Source organism: Coregonus clupeaformis, chromosome 6 (genome assembly GCF_020615455.1).
Source record: "Coregonus clupeaformis isolate EN_2021a chromosome 6, ASM2061545v1, whole genome shotgun sequence".
In the NCBI taxonomy this organism is placed as follows: Eukaryota; Metazoa; Chordata; class Actinopteri; order Salmoniformes; family Salmonidae; genus Coregonus; species Coregonus clupeaformis.
Window position 1 is genome coordinate 28594412 of NC_059197.1, and position 17552 is coordinate 28611963.

The 17552-nt window shown below is 45.3% G+C and overlaps 1 protein-coding gene across 5 annotated transcripts in view; it reads right to left on the reverse strand.

Annotated features, from left to right (window-relative positions):
- ift80 (intraflagellar transport 80 homolog (Chlamydomonas)) overlaps nucleotides 1-16876 on the reverse strand; it is a 67747-nt gene extending 50871 nt beyond the window's left edge. For 3 of the 5 annotated variants that reach the window (XR_006001144.2, XM_041877833.1, XM_041877837.1), the window contains exons 1-8: nucleotides 16540-16784; nucleotides 16146-16230; nucleotides 15134-15355; nucleotides 9358-9468; nucleotides 9165-9233; nucleotides 5769-5878; nucleotides 4493-4582; nucleotides 4200-4337 (exon numbers count right to left, since the gene is read on the reverse strand). Coding sequence is in view for 4 of the 5 variants with exons in the window: in XM_041877833.1 (XP_041733767.1) it covers nucleotides 4200-4337; nucleotides 4493-4582; nucleotides 5769-5878; nucleotides 9165-9233; nucleotides 9358-9468; nucleotides 15134-15355; nucleotides 16146-16182 (777 nt within the window). In the remaining variant the exon portion in view is untranslated. The other 2 variants (XM_041877835.1, XM_041877834.1) reach the window with 2 other exon arrangements.
- Nucleotides 16877-17552: the final 676 nt, after the last annotated feature.

Genomic DNA, 17552 nt, shown 5'->3' on the forward strand with positions numbered 1-17552 from the left:
AGAGGGAGAAAGAGGGAGAAGAAAGAAAGGGGGAGAGAGAGGGAAGAAAGGGGGAGAGAGAGGGAAGGGGGAGAGAGAGGGAAAAGGAGGGAGAGAGGGAGAGAGGTGGAGAGAAAGGGAGAAAGAGAGAGGGAGGTGGAGAGAGAGGGAGAAAGAGGGAGAGAGAGGGAGAGAGAGGGAAGAAAGGGGGAGTGAGATGGAAGAAAGGGGGAGAGAGAGGAAAGAAAGGGGGAGAGATGGGAGAAAAGGGGAGAGAGGGGGAGAAAGAGGGAAGAAAGTGAGAGTGAGAGGGAAGAAAGGGGGAGAGAGATGGAGAAGAGGGAGAGCAAGGGAGAGAGGTGGCGATAGAGAGAGAAAGAGGGAGAAGAAAGAAAGGGGGAGAGAGAGGGAAAAGGAGGGAGAGAGGGAAAAGGAGGGAGAGAGGGAGAAAGGTGGAGAGATAGGGAGAAAGAGGGAGAGAGAGGGAGAGAGAGGGAAGAAAGGGGGAGTGAGAGGGAAGAAAGGGGGAGAGAGGGAGAAAGAGGGGGGAGAGAGGGAGAGAGGTGGAGCGAGAGGGAGAAAGAGGGAGAGAGGGGAAATAAAGGGGGAGAGAGGGAAGAAAGGGGGAGAGAGAGGGAGAAAGGGGGAGAGAGAGGGAGAAAGGGGGAGAGAGGGGGAAGAAAGGGAAGAAAAGGGGAGAAAGAGGGAGAGAGAGAGGGAGAGGGAGGGGGAGAGAGGGAGAGAGAGGGAGAGAGGGAGAAAGAGGGAGAGAGGGGGGAAGAAAGGGGGAGAGAGAGGGAGAGAGAGGGAGAGAGAGGGAGAGAGGTGGCGAGAGAGGGAGAAAGAGGGAGAGGAAATAAAGGGGGAGAGAGAGAGACGAAAGGGGGAGAGAGAGGGAAGAAAGGGGGAGAGAGAGGGAAAAGGAGGGAGAGAGGGAGAGAGGTGGAGAGAGAGAGAAAGAGGGAGATGGGTAGAGAGAGAGAGAAAGAGGGCGAGATAGGGACGAAAGAGGGAAGAAAGGGGGAGAGAGGGACGAAAGAGGGAGTGAGAGGGAAGAAGGGGGAGAGAGAGGGAGAAAGTGGGAGAGAGAGGGAGAGAGGTGGAGCGAGAGGGAGAAAGGGGGAGAAAGAGGGAGTGAGAGGGAGAAAGAGGGAGATAGGAAAGAAAGGGGGAGAGCGAGGGAAGAAAGGGGGAGAGAGAGGGAAGAAAGGGGGAGAGAGAGGGAAGGGGGAGAGAGAGGGAAGGGGGAGAGAGAGGGAAGGGGGAGAGAGGGGAGAAAGAGGGAGAGAGAGGGAGAGGAAAGAAAGGGGGAGAGAGAGGGAAAAGGAGGGAGAGAGGGAGAGAGGTGGAGAGAGAGGGAGAAAGAGGGAGAGAGGGAGAGAGAGGGAAGAAAGGGGGAGTGAGAGGGAAGAAGGGGGAGAGAGAGGGAAGAAAGAGGGAGAGAGGGAAGAAAGGGGGAGAGAGAGGGAGAGAGGTGGAGAGAGGGGGCGAGAGAGGGAGAAAGAGGGAGATAGGGAGAGAGAGGGAAGAAAGGGGGAGAGAGAGGGAGAAAGAGGGAGAGAGAGAGAAGAAAGGGGGAAAGAGAGGGAAGAAAGGGGGAGAGAGAGGGAAGAAAGGGGGAGAGAGAGGGAAGGACGGAGAGAGGGCACAATGAGTCACACTTGTTAGTGAGTGTCACAGTGTCAGGGATCGTGACAGAGTCCAGACGCTAGACACCAGCTGCAGTGCCTCGTAAATAGACTGCTGTCTCGCAGGCACATTGGATCGCATGCACAGATGCACGCACGTAGGCACACACACACATACACACACTTATGCACAGACACACTTCTTGTGCTCAAATCTAGTAAAAGTGACAGTGTACTGCTTTGTGCCTATAGATAATCCAACATCAGCCATACCTAAAGAGGAGAGGGGGAGGGGATTTACAAGATCCTAACAGTTTCTCTCTTATTCAAGCCAATAGAAAGACAAATATCAAAATAATCAACAATCCATAAAAAAGCCCATGAGAAAAAATTATCAAGTTCATTCCAGGGCTGACGTTGAGTCTAGCCCCAACACGTGTGTCTGTATCGGTGCATCTGTGTGGCTCAGTATCTGTGCGTGTAGTCTGTGTGCACGCGTGTGTAATGAGGTATTCCCCCTCCTCCCAGCCTTGTGTTAATGAGCTTCATCTGTCCCAGAGAGAGAGAGAGAGAGAGAGAGAGAGAGAGAGAGAGAGAGAGAGAGAGAGAGAGAGAGAGAGAGAGAGAGAGAGAGAGAGAGAGAGAGAGAGAGAGAGAGAGAGAGAGAGAGAGAGAGAGAGAGAGAGAGAGAGAGAGAGAGAGAGAGAGAGGTTAGGGGTTAAACGCGCTGGGCCGTTCCTGCTGAGGCAGCACTCTGTAAAGTGCAAGGTTTCATTGTACCAGATACAGAATGAAACTCCTGCCCATTAGTCAAGGTAGTAACAGCAAAGATTCCTCACTGCACTTAACTCCTTCTGCGCCACAGCCCAGATACAGGCATGGATGCAACAGTTACCATGAACGTACTGTAACACAACATACACACCAAATGTGCATGAGACTGAAAGCAAGGGCCGATGGGCCAACGGAACACGGGAGCAGATTCATCAACTCATCAAGGAGGAGTCAGGAAGTGACTTCTGAGTGGCCTTTTCTCTATCTCTCCTCTCTTTGTTTCTCTTCTTCCTCATTCTTCTTCTCCCTGGTGTTGAGCAACCGTCCCATGGCGGGCCAGGGCCAGGCTACAGTATACACTCTCGCTCTGTGGCCTGGGAGGAGTTGGGGAGGAGGTGAAGGCAAACAGACTCTTACCCCAGTTAGTTAAGAGTTACTGTACGCATCATCATCAGAGAGAGAAAGAGAGCCCCAGTCAACCCAACCACAAGACACAGAGTGGCGCAATGACAAACAATGGTTCAGACCAGCAACGTCAACAAACTAACAACACAGAGACACAATTGTTATTGTGAAGAAAGGTGATTTAGGTTCATTATTCGATGCAATTACACCCGCACACAGAATTTCTGTGGTCTCAGTAGTCCAAATATTCTTCTTGGATTTGTGTACTCAAAAAACCAAGCAATATTTACAGTGTGAAACAAAGATACTGCTTATTACTGTACTCTTGCTGCTATCTTGTTTCTGACTCGTAATCTCCAAAAGCTAGCAACAGGCTTTGACTGAATAGTGTCCTACTGAAGGTTCAACTCAGAAGACCAAGATGGCTTCCGTCCTCTCCACATCTACATTCCTTCATCCACACTGATCTATAACAACTAGACAAGTGATAGCGAATACCCTTGAATACACACATGCATGCACAAACTCAAACACACAGTGTTTACACGCACACACAAACTCTTTCATAACCTCTGTGTTGTGTAGACATCTGCGTTGGCTCAGAGTCAGTCTCCAGACCATTTGTTTTGGTGCAAAAAACCCCGCCATTTGATCCTAATTACATCAAAATGTAGCATGAAATCGGTGGTGATCAGTGCGGAGGACCAGAGCCCTGTGCTGTTTGTTTTCATTAGGCCAGGTCTCATAGAACAATACACTGACATCTCTATTCTAACTAAACAACAAACCCAGCTGAGACTCCACATATTGTTTCAGGCCATACGTTGAAGAATAATAAAACAACAATTATAAACTGGCTGATTTGAGCCCTGCATGTGGATTGGCTGACAGCCATGGTATATCAGACCGTATACCATGGGTATGACAAAACATTTATTTTTACTGCTCTAATTATGTTGGTAACCAGTTTATAATAGCAATAAGGCACCTCGGAGGTTTGTGATACATGGCCAATATACCACGGTTAATGGCTGTGTCCAGGCACTCCGCGTTGCGTCGTACATAAGAACAGCCCTTAGCCGTGGTATATTGGCCATATACCACACCCCCTCGGGCCTTATTGCTTAATTACCATCCATCATTCTCACATTACAAGTCCACTTACTATCAACAGCACTATCAGCACCAGTTATTAATACTAACATGTGACAGAGACTAGTGAGGGCGGTATACAGAGAGACTCACACCATGCATTCATGATCTACTTCCACACACTAGGGAAGGGATGGAGGACCTCTTCTAGAACCAGGTTTGTCACACTGAAACACACACACACAGTGACAGTACACAGAGGTGTGCGAGGGGTTGGCACAGGACAGGGGTGGTGGGGTGGGGTGTGAGGGGAGCTCTTACCCCGGTCTTGTCACAGAGACGCAGGGTGTTGAAGGAGCCCACGGCGAACACCTCCCCGTCCGGAGACCAGGACACTGAGGTCACAGGGTAGTCATGTGACAAGGACGTGTAGAGCAGATGACCATAGCTGTCCCACACCTGAGAGAGAGGGAAGGAGGGAGATGAAGGGAAGGAGGGGGAGAGAGCGAGAGAGAGATGGGAGAAGGAACAGGGTCAATTACACAGTATTGCGACTGCGTGGTACACAAGTTATAACATAGATCATCATTTTTGGATCACGGGACACACTTGACCTTGTATTTACAGTCCTCTCCACTTGACAGTATCAGGTCATTCACAGAGTTCCAGTCCACCTTCAGAATGATCCCATCATGGGCCTTCCACTGGGGAGAGGAAGGGAGGGAGGGACAAGGAAGAGAGGAGAGAGCAGAGAAAGAGCATATGTTTATGCGAGAGCAGGGATATTCCCCATACACAACCAATACATTCAGGATCACACCTCAGTTAACCAGTCCCAGGCTCTGTCCCACACCTGAGAGAGAGGGAAAGAAAACGAGAGAGAGGGGAAGAAAACGAGAGCGAGGGGAAGGGGGGGGGTGCAGATTGAGAGCGGGGGGCCGCATGTCCATATCAATATACTACCCGCTGGGCTGCAGGCTTATATTACTCAGAGATTTTTTTTTGTCAGGGACAAGCAGGAGAAGACTGCAGGGAGAGTTCACAAACAGGAGACATGATAAAGCAAATACAGGGGAGAGGAGAGAGTTCTTATCAGAAGGAGCATAGTGGACAAGAAGATAGAGAGCTATCTAGAGGTAAAAGTAGAGCGTGGTGCTCTCCCTGACAGCCTCCCAGTCTGCTCTGTGTTAATGTAATAGTTTGGACTCTAATTGGAAACAGGGCAGAGCCTTCGCAGGTCGCCACGTGGACGAGATCACACACACGACCCCGTCAGAGACCCCATTACATCTCTGTTAAACACACACACTAACTAACTCACACACCCCAGCGTTTATTGTTAAGCATGCCGAATGGGACTGGGAAAAATCTTCAGAATAGTTTCCCCTTCAAAAAAGTAAGGAAACGTTGAACAGTCACACTTATGTCAATACTCATGAGATGTATTGACCAACAGATAACCAGATGCATGTGCCGTTAAAGGAGGACGAGAGGAGGAGTCAACTCATTGTCTCCTTTCTCCTCCTGCCATGTGAAGGTTATCACTACCCCCGCCTCCCCAAACCCCTCTCCCTCTCTCTCTCACGGCTCTGTCTCTCCCAGAGGGAGCAGGGGGATGAGGTGAGGGGGTTATGGGGGTTTGGGGATGGGGGGGGTTGCAGGGGTCACAGAGTTGTGCAGGGGGCTTCTCCATACACTGCCAGCTGTTGCTCTGCCCTGCTCGGGGGGGTGAGGTGAGAGGGGTGAAGGGGGGGTGCACACTAAACCCTCTGGTGTTTACTCAGGGTCCCAGGCACATTCAGTGCCAAAAAGAACAATAAACAAATGTACATGAACAAGACAAATACTCACTGGAGTGCAATGTCTTCAATCCCCACACACTCACAGTACCTGTAGGACCTTGGCACTGGGTTGCAGGGGCTTGATTATCAGCAGTCTGCCTGACGTGTACAGGATCCTATCAGAGTCCGGGCCCCAGGCCACCGAGTATACAGGAGACCCTGAGAGAGAGAGAGCGAGAGAGCGAGAGAGAGAGACGCACACACACACAGCAGGAGAGGTGAGGAATCACACTGCTTAACAATGTCCATGTGATTAAACAATCACTTTTATAATACTATTTTAATAACAGATCCATTAAATTCAGAAAATTATGAAAACTGAAACTTTCACAGTTGCATCTCCTTCTCAGACAGCATTACATATTATAAAGTAATTCTGTCAGTAGAAGATCCACTAGTTAGTTGACTCTGGTTTCATCAGAGCATTGATTAGCTATCACACAGAGTCTGCCTCGAGGCAGTCCTTATCAAAGAGGGAGAAGTGCTTGGTGTGCCTTACAAACACAGAGCTGGAGGAGATTGCATTTCTAATTTCTACACCACAGCAGTGTCATATTTACTCTGAGGGTTTACCTCGTACAGCCTGTAGGAATGGGATTTTGCATGCAAAGCTTGCTTCAATCCTGCAAACCTGGCTGTGTGTCACACCAAGACAGCTGTGCGTTAAGAGAAACCTGCCTAAACCATGTGGTGTGTGTGTGTGTGTGTGTGTGAGTGAGAGAGTGAGGCAGGCTGACATTTAACCCTGCTCCAGGTGCTTGAGGTTTCTCACAAATGCGAAGAGGTCACATGATCGCGGGCTGACAATGACAGACGTCTGAGACGAGTTCCCTCTGCCCCCCCCCTCCTCCTCCCCCTCCTCTCCTTCCCCCTCTCCCACACAAATGGGACACGGTTACATCATCGCACTCAAGACTCACAACAACGGCCCCCAGCTGTACCTGTGACTCCTGCAGTGTGTGTGTGTGTGTGTGTATGTGTGTGTATGTGTGTGCACGTGTGTGTGTGCATAAGGAGGAGCACCACCTGCACAGATGCATCTGCAGTGTGGATGATGTGTTCACACCTGTTAGGTGACACCACCAGTTCCTCCACGCGCTCTACAAATCTGTACGTGCAACAGCGGCTGTGCTGTGCAGCTCTCTCCCTCTCAAGCCTGTCCAGTCAATGCCATGGTTCACAACAACACAGACGGACACATTAAATAGAGGACTGAGGGAGAATGTGCCTTGTGGGGCTAAACGGCTCCTGCCTCTGCCCAGTTTTCTATGGAAGCAAAGAGCCCATTCATTTGGGAGAATGCATCCATGTCATCTGGATGGCCAGGTTTTACCATCAACGCCGAAATGTTGAGAATACTGAGAAGATATTTCAAATGGCACAATTAATCAATTAATAAGTAAACCATCTGTATGCGAGTCCTGGATAGAGAGATTTATCATTAAGAGTCTTTTTTATGGATTTTAATAAAACTCCACTCCAATAAACCTTTACAACTTTATGGTGCTTTTAATAAAAATGGAACTGGAGGATTGACTGCATTTTCAACTGTATCCAGCAGCATTACACCCTAATAGTCCAACACACACACACACACTTCTCTCTCTCTGCCAGATTGCCATCTTAAATCATCTGGCTGGACTAAATCACTGTTAACACAAAGGCCATCTTTCAGATCATCGCACCGGCATCGTTTACAGCAGTTTCAAATACACAAAGACGCACACTGTACACACACACAAATCCCGACTGTGGAAGTAAATGTGAAAGTCTAAAACTTGTAAGAACATGAGGCATATCCTGTAGTGCTTCAAACTGTATTAGTCTTTCTACATGCACTGTGACGACATTATCTAGGCTACTATATAACCACCATTCTCAGAGCTGTCTAATGGCAGCGCATCATGCTTCACTTGGCCTCAACCAAAAACTCAGTTTAAGCAGAGAAACTTTCGTGTCATGGCACAGAAGGAAGGGCTCCCTGAATACAAATGAACAGTATTGTAGCCCTCTGTGACAAGCCTTTACCCTTTACATCAGATCCCTCTATCTTTCTCTCTCTCTCTCTCTACATACCTCTCTCTCTTTCATCCAGTGAGGTGCCCTCAAAAGCAGAAGGGGCCTTAATGAACACTGCGGTCTGTGTGTGAGACTATAATTGGTGGCTGTGTGTTGCCTTATGTTTACAAAATGTCCGCCAGCGCAGTCTCTCTCTCTGTAACTCACGTGGTTGTGTTCATGGGTTTGACCTCATTACAACTGTCCCAGGCCCGGCCCAAGCCCCAGCAGCAGCAGGTCCTCTGACTGGGCACACCAGAGTGTGAGAGAACTACCAACAGCTTGAGAAAGCACCAGGCTGACACACTCACCCCCTATGATTAATACAGTGCATCCTCATTCACACATGGATAGTGAAATAACATCCTAGTTCCAAATTGAGGTTTCAAAATTAGTTCAGTGATTCATTCAATAAGTACAGTGATTCATTCAGTGAAAGCCAATATCAATATACATGTTGTGTGTAAAAGCACATCCAGTACTTCGCCTGGTTCTGTTAGTGTCCTGTAGGTGACTTTACAGACAGGGACATTGCTGATCTGAGTTCAGCAGTGGTACAGTACAAGACCTGATATGCTAGTGCCAATCACAGAGCACTAGCAGGCGTCCACATACTTCCCATCCGGAACAGTTTGTGAATATATTATGACGACATTTTGGGACGTTTTGGTTCGATTTGGTCTTCAGCAAGGGTTTTTTCGGCTGTTCGTGCACACAAATATTTTTCCTTGAGGCAAGCGGAAGTCGGTAGCCGAAGTCTACGCCCCTTCGTTGGTGACTGGTCAACAGTACGGATTCTTCAATTAAGTATTTGTTGTCATTCGTTTTCATGCACATTTTTCCACTTGAGAAATACTGCACCAAACATCTTAGTTAGATGTAAAATTGCGTGACTAAAATGTCCTTGAAATATACGTCAAACAGATTTCTTGAGTTATCGTGGGATTAATTCTGACTATTTTGAGGAAGTGTATACTGGCTATGGCATCTCAAGAAGGACAAACAGAACTATTGCTGCTTTTTTCTAGTTTCTAGTCTTTTAAGGGAGTATGCGAGCACACTTGTTCAGTTCAGCTAGGCGCCAGCCGAACTGAAGCATGCTGACAACACTGGGCTGGAAGATTAGCACACACACACACACACACACACACTCACATACACCTCTTCACACAGAGAGAGTGCAATGTTGGCTCTACACTGTGGAGCAACTGCACCACAAAAAATACAGGGCCCCATTCTGACAAAACAGGAAATTGTTAAATGGGACAATATTGGTACCTGCATTTGTTTCGAAACAAAGTGTGGCACTACCGTTTTGAAATACAGTCATTTCTGAGCTGAGTGTTTGAAAGGATAGTTTGAAACTTTTTTTTCCTAGTAATCTTACCTTGCTGGGCCAAGCAGGACCTCAGCATGCCACTCTTAGACCAGATCTTGATGTGCCCGTCCTCCCCAGCTGAGGAAACAACATCAACAATCTAAGTTACAACCTACGGCAGTTATAACAAACTTGTTACTGAGCAGCGTATTACATTTTATAGTTCTTTTTGTGTGTGATTATTACCCTGTGTATCCCTCACCTGTGATGAGAGCGGTCCCATCGTAGTTCCATCTCCCGGCTAATACAGCTCCTTTGTGGGCCTCCACACTCTTCTCAATACGGCCTGTCTTAGAGACCAGGTGGAACTTACCTACAGACAGACAACAGAACAGACAGGTAAAAGACAGGTACAGTCCATTAGATATGAAGGAAATATACTATATAAACTGTCTCTCCATTTCTAAATCTCATATTTGAGAGGCAACAAACAGTCAAAAGGCGCGATAAACGCATATGGCATGATGTAAGGAGAGTTCATAAATATAAAAGACCAAGAATATAGGCACTCGGCCCCACACACAGAAACAACCAAACTGAGATAAACATACAGAATTGTAACCCATGGAGTCAGGTTCCCATACATAATGTATTTTGCTCCACTGTCCTGGTTGGTAGCTACCTCTTGAAGACACATTTCTTACACAAAACGGAAGAATGAAAGCAAAGTCTCTCTGCTGCTTAAATTAAACAGTTTCCTATCTGCTAGAGACGGGGAGCGATCAGGCATGGAGACAGTTATCAAAGACACTAGCCTACCATATACTTTGTGGCGGTGCGTATTAAAAAATACAGAATGTTCTATGTAATTTCTGGTTGCCGAAAACTGCAAATCAGCATGATGCTGCTCTCTCCAGTTTCTATATTTGGATGTCCTAACAAATCTGAATGTCGCCGACCCAGAAAAACAGGTAGTGAGTATACGACCATGGCTGCTGTTTGAAAAGGACGCTTAGAATTAAAATAGGCTTTTAAAAATGTAAATTATATTAAAGACCAGACTGTTAAACACCACATTCAAACTGCTCTCAGCATTTGCTCTATGTCTGTCAGTACTATGAACCAAAACAATTTTTGACATATCGCCTCAGACAGAGGCCCACGCACCAAATGAGGTTGGAGAAAGCCACAAAAGTTACTATAGATTTTCCCCACCCACCAAAGCTATACATCTGTGGTTTCTATTTAACCATTTCATAGCCATGTGAAGTTTCACTGACATTAAAAACAGAAACCAAAAGAATATGCCGTTACAAGCTGCAGTGGACTATTGCGCCAATCCACCCCAACATTTTGAGGTTGCTGTGCATTAGTATCTAGGTCTAGTACACTAAAAACATAAACACTGCCTCTCCATAGAGGAGACCAATGACAATTGTGACAATATTACCTATATGATGACAATAATCATTCTGTACCAGAAAGACAGATGCAAACATTTTCATGACTACATGGTCTGCCAGGGAAAATTGCTGCTTCAGTTTGTGGGTGTGTTTATGCAACCCTACACTGCCATTAACATTGTGACCACATGTCGCCTGCCATCGCCGTACATATCCACTCTGTGTGTTTAGAGCTGATATAGACAGAGCCCTGTGCTATGAATCAGGTTTGAGGAGTTAGCGAGGTAACAAATGTCAACTCTGAGTTCAACTCGGGATAACCGGTACCACAAAAGTGGCTCACCTTTTAGCCAGGTAAATTTCAATGGCAACAAATCCTTCAGAACTAACCTGCTCTGGGCAGGCTAATTCAGGGCTAACTCCATTTATCCTGAATGAAGTGTTTGAGCCACGAGTTGAGGACCAATGAAATCAGATACCATCCCTCTCGCAAAGATTGTGTCATCATCCTCTTTATTTGAGGAAGACGACTGATTAAATATTTTATTAATCAAAAGTTTTTTTGTGTGTAAAAAAACAGTAATGCTAAAATACATATCACATTACACATTTAGTAGACAGCATTTGCTTTCCAAACTGTACGTTTTTCACGTGATTGTATTTTGACATTTTGAAGGCAAACTGACAGCCACAACCAACCATAGACATACAGTCGTGGTCAAAAGTTTTGAGAATGACACAAATACTAATTTTCACAAAGTCTGTTGCCTCAGTTTTTATGATGGCAATTTGCATATACCCCAGAATGTCATGAAGAGTGATCAGATGAATTGCAATTAATTGCAAAGTCCCTCTTTGCCATGAAAATGAACTTAATCCCAAAAAAACGTTTCCACTACATTTCAGCCCTGCCACAAAAGGACCAGCTGCCATCATGTCAGTGATTATCTCGTTAACACAGGTGAGAATGTTGACGAGGACAAGGCTGGAGATCACTCTGTCATGCTGATTGAGTTAGAATAACAGACTGGAAGCTTTAAAAGGAGGGTGGTGATTGAAATCATTGTTCTTCCTCTGTTAACCATGGTTACCTGCAAGGAAACACCTGCCTTCATCATTGCTTTGCACAAAAAGGGCTTCACAGGCAAGGATATTGCTGCTAGTAAGATTGTACCTAAATCAACCATTTATCGGATCATCAACAACTTCAAGGAGAGAGGTTCAATTGTTGTGAAGAAGGCGTCAGGGCGCCCAAGAAAGTCCAGCAAGCGCCAGGACCATCTCCTAAAGTTGATTCAGCTGTGGGATCGAGGCACCACCAGTGCAGAGCTTGCTCAGGAATGGCAGCAGGCAGGTGTGAGTGCATCTGCACGCACAGTGAGGTGAAGACTTTTGGAGGACGGCCTGGTGTCAAGAAGGGCAGCAAAGAAGCCACTTCACTCCAGGAAAAACATCAGGGACAGACTGATATTCTGCAAAAGGTACAGGGATTGGACTGCTGAGGACTGGGGTAAAGTCATTTTCTCTGATGAATCCCCTTTCCGATTGTTTGGGGCATCCGGAAAACACATTGTCCGGAGAAGACAAGGTGCGCGCTACCATCAGTCCTGTGTCATGCCAACAGTAAAGCATCCTGAGACCATTCATGTGTGGGGTTGCTTCTCAGCCAAGGGAGTGGGCTCACTCACATTTTTGCCTAAGAACACAGCCATGAATAAAGAATGGTATCAACACATCCTCCGAGAGCAACTTCTCCCAACCATCCAAGAACAGTTTGGTGATGACCAATGCCTTTTCCAGCATGATGGAGCACCTTACCATAAGGCAAAAGTGATAACTAAGTGGCTCGGGGAACAAAACATTGCAATGTTGGGTCCATGGCCAGGAAACTCCCCAGACCTTAATCCCATTGAGAACTTGTGGTCGATCCTCAAGAGGCGGGTGGACAAACAAAACCCCACAAATTCTGACAAACTCCAAGCATTGATAATGTAAGAATGGGCTGCCATCAGTCAGGATGTGGCCCAGAAGTTAATTGACAGCATGCCAGGGCGAATTGCAGAGGTCTTGAAAAAGAAGGGTCAACACTGCAATTATTGACTCTTTGCATAAACTTAATGTAATTGTCAATAAAAGCCTTTGACACTTATGGAATGCTTGTAATTATACTTCAGTATACCATAGTAACATCTGACAAAAATATCTCATAACACTGAAGCAGTGAACTTTGTGAAGACCAATACTTGTGTCATTCTCAAAACTTTTGACCGCGACTGTGCAGTATAATCTATATATGGCAGCTCCCATTCAAGTCAAGCAATTGCTAGTGAACCCATGAGTTTAACAGTCAATTTGCCAGGGTTAGAGGTTCCAAAACCATTTTATGGATTATAAATACAGTGCATTCGGAATGTATTCAGACCCCTTGACTTTTTCCACATTTTGTTACGTTACAGCATTATTGTAAAATGGATTATAGAAAATAATTTCCTCATCAATCTACACACAATACCCCATAATGACAAAGAGAAAACAGTTTTTTTGAAATGTTTGCAAATGTATTAAAAACAAAAAACAGAAATACCTTAATATACATAAGTACTCAGACCCTTTGCTATGAGACTCGAAATTGAGCTCAGGTGTATCCTGTTTCCATTGATCATCCTTGAGATGTTTCTACAACTTGATTGGAGTCCACCTGTGGTAAATTCAATTGATTGGACATGATTTGGAAAGGCACACACCTGTTTATATAAGGTCCCACAGTTAACAGTGCATGTCAGAGCATCAAACAAGCCATGAGATCGAAGGAATTGTCCGTAGAGCTCCGAGACACAGATCTGGGGAAGGGTACCAAAACATTTCTGCAGCATTGAAGGTCCCAAGAACACAGTGGCCTCCATCATTCTTAAATGGAAGAAGTTTAGAACCACCTAGATTCTTCCTAGAGCTGGCCGCCTGGCCAAACTGAGCAATCGGGGGAGAAGGGCCTTGGTCAGGGAGGTGACCAAGAACCCGATGGTCACTCTGACAGAGCTCTAGAGTTCCTCTGTGGAGATGTGAGAACCTTCCAGACAGACAACCATCTCTGCAGCACTCCACCAATCAGGCCTTTATGGTAGAGTGGCCAGACGGAAGCCACTCCTCAGTAAAAGGCACATGACAGCCCACTTGGAGTTTGCCAAAAGGCACCTAAAGGACTCTCAGACCATGAGATACAAGATTCTCTGGTCTAATGAAATCAAGATTGAACTCTTTGGCCTGAATGCCAAGCGTCACTTCTGGAGGAAACCTGGCATCATCCCTAAAGTGAAGCATGGTGGTGGCAGCATCATGCTGTGGGGATGTTTTTCAGCGGCAGGGACTGGGAGACTAGTCATGATCGAGGCAAAGATGAACGGAGCAAAGTACAGAGAGATCCTTGATGAAAACCTGCTCCAGAGTGCTCAGGACCTCAGACTGGGGCGAAGGTTCGCCTTCCAACAGGACAACGACCCTAAGCACACAATCAAGACAACGCAGGAGTGGCTTCGGGACAAGTCTCTGAATGTCCTTGAGTGGCCCAGCCTGAGCCTGGACTTGAACCCGATCGAACATCTCTGGAGAAACCTGAAAATAGAAACTCCCCAAATACAGGTGTGCCAAGCTTGTAGCGTCATACCCAAGAAGACTTGCAGCTGTAATCGCTGCTTCAACAAAGTACTGAGTAAAGGGTCTGAATAGTTATGTAAATGTCATATTTCAGTTTTGTATTTTTAATAAATTAGCAAACATTTCTAAAAACCTGTTTTTGCTTTGTCATTATGGGGTAGTGTGTAGATTGAAGAGGGGGAAAAACTATTTAATCAATTTCAGAATAAGGCTGTAACCTAACAAAATGTGGAAAAAGTCAAGGGGTCTGAATACTTTCCAAAGTCACTGTATATGGCCACAACACAACAAGCTGTTCCACAGATAGAAGGTGCGATAGGAGTCGGAAAAAGGTGCTTGTGCATTGATAAACACACCAAAGCCGGCATTAACGATAAGTATTAAAATAAAGGTGGCACTTCTAAAAACCTATTTCAAACCATAGCCTGCTGAATTTGCAAGATATATTTTTTCATTTTGATTTCGGCACAAATGAAAATGTGTCACTGACTCGCCCATGGATTGATGTTTCAGCATTGTCTCAATGAAGAGCTAGATGTTCGAGTAACCACGTGCGACATGCCTGCTAGAGTCAGCGGCAGGCGGACGAGCAATATCCACCGTCGTAGTACGGATGAAGCCTGACCTGGAATGTGCAGCTAACTGAAGCTGGCTAGCTTTATAAAAGCCTGAGTAGATCTAATTTGCTTCGTTGTATACCACTCGTAGTCAACCAGAGACATTTCACACTTACCATGCTGTTATGTACCTTGGGACTCATATCCCCTTTCACCTACCTAATTAAATATCAATCTGTCTTGTTGAATAATGTGAAAAACTATCATTGCTTTAAAATTCAACATTTATTTTCTGTTAGCGGTGCCATAAACTTGTTTCAAATAGCGCTTTGAGGTAGGAAAAGTGCTTCATAAATAAAGTTATTAAAACTATCATCAAAGCCTGTTATGAGAAAATCTCTTATTATTCGGCCCTTCTGTGACTTGCCGTCAGTGCTGGTGAGGACAAAGATCTCGGCCTGGGCCTGCTTCTTGCCTCCCACAGTCTTGGGGAACCAGTGCAGGTCAATGGGGAAGAGGTCTTCCTGCAGCTTCACCACCAGGCTGGTCTCACTGGTCAGCAGGTTCCATCTTTGGATCTGGTGGTCCTCACTGCAGGAATACAGCTCGTCTGCAGTGGTCCAGCCCACACAGCTCACAAGCTCTTTATGTGTCCAGGTGTTAAGGAGGACAATGGTAAGGTGGAAATAGATCAGTGGTTGCTGCAAAATATCTAATCTTAATTACTTGAACCAGATGTGTTCGTGTTAAAGTGGTACACACGTTTTCACACCCTGTTGCCTAACTCTTCGGGTCCAGGGTTGGTGGCCGCAGTAGACTCAAACACAGTGGTTGCTTTTCAGCTGAATTAATGAACACAGATCCTGTATTCACCTTTCTTTGTATTGAGGTAGGTGAGATCCACACACAGATGTGATCGCAAATAGCACATAAATCTTTTCACCATATAGGTTGCAAAAAGCATGCCTTTAGTAAGAAGGTGCCAGGCAGACTTGGGTTCAAACACTATTTGAAATATATACTTTATCTGTGCTTGATTGAGCTTAGTGGGCTTAATGGACCATTAGAATAGTCCCAAAACTGCAAACCCGCCCATCTGGCACTCCGGCCAGGCTAGAGCAAACACTACAAATATTTGAACGTTTTCAAATAGTATTTGAACCCAGGTCTGGTGGTGCAAGGTGTACTGAATATCATATTTGTCTCAGGCGGCCTTAGCTTTGGTCCATGGCGTTTCAGTGAGTTGGAGGAACGGGCACTAACCCCCTGGACCAGAGCTAAGGAGGCCTTGTATGTTATTAGAGGAACAACTTCATAATAGATTTTTCATTCATGATTGCTGACTGTCCATATTTTTTAAACTGAAAAGACCAACAATCAGGTCAAACCAAAGCACTGTTGTAGTATCTTTCTATCATTCACACAATTGAAAAGGATATGTTTTGGTTCCTTGAGTAATGATGTCTTTAATCTCATTGTGGTGGCTAATGTGAAAGTCTTCAGAAAATAGGTACTTGGCACTCACTGTAAACAGAAGGGTTGTCATCGATCATTCAAATGGGACATAACAGTTAGTTACCAAAGAAACTGTATTAGCTTGCTATACAATTAGCAAAGAGAGTAGCTAAGTAGCTAGCTATTCATAGCTAACGATACACAATTTGCTAGTATCACTGGCTGATCGTGGTATGGTCAAAAATAAAACTCAGTTCTCTAGCTAGCAAAGTTAAGCCTACATATAGCTAGCAATACCATTAGTGTATAGCAACTACTAGGTAGTTGATAGTCAGTAACTAACAGTAGCTGCTGCGCTAGCTAAATTAGCTACAGTACCTCTCTAATCAAACAAGCGTCTGTCGTTGCTACGGCACCTGCACTGTAGCTAACGTGCTGAGTCTTCTTCACTGTTGTCACACTTGTTAGCAGACAACTAAGTATGTCCAGTTGCCATAGTAGCTCCACCGTTAATAGTGCATGCATATAAGGTGATATATTCCTCAACAATTATACTTATCGACAAAACCAGAAAAGTAGACTGATCGCTATGCAGCTAGCTAACAAGCTAGCTCTGGTCTGGAACGTACCCAGAGATACTCCTTTTCTAATATCGCTGACGTTCCTCGACTTTGTGAATAACTATCGCGAGAGTTCCTTGGCAACAAACTTTGAAAGAGAACCTCTGGAGATTCTAACACTTCAGTTGCTAGGTCTTGATGTCATGTTACAAAGGAAATATCTCGATTTATACCATGGCCTTGTTGATACTTGTTTCTGATTGGCATTCTAGAGCGTGCATTATTTCCCTATAATGGACGGTATAATTCAATGGCTATGAAGTTCTTTCTTACATGTTCTATGTTTGAGCTGCTTTTGAAAGCATTATTGGCATTGTTAAATTCAATTTTCATAATAGCAAGCTAGGACTGATGGTTTGGTTAGCTAAGCTAGCAAGTCTGTGTTCAATTATAGCCGTGGTATAATCAACTCGGGGCTCTAACTCTGGAAGGCTAGTGCCACTCCACTAGTGCGTCGTGGCACACACCTTCCACCTAGTGCATTATTTTCCATAGAACGCATAGCCCCTTGTTGATTATCCCTTACATATTTTCGACTATTCAACCAATACAATCCAAATACAAAATAATAAATGTACCAGTACTGTAAACAACACCCTTCCGTTGTCTCTAGGCAACAGTGCCCATACGTCACGGGAACATTCTATTTTCAAAAATGTTATGAAAATATCCCAAATCGTTACCTAAATATAATTTATATTCTTTATAATGTTAACTTGAATGCAAAAAAAATAGTTTATGTTCATGGTTGCTCAAAACTAGACTTGGCAT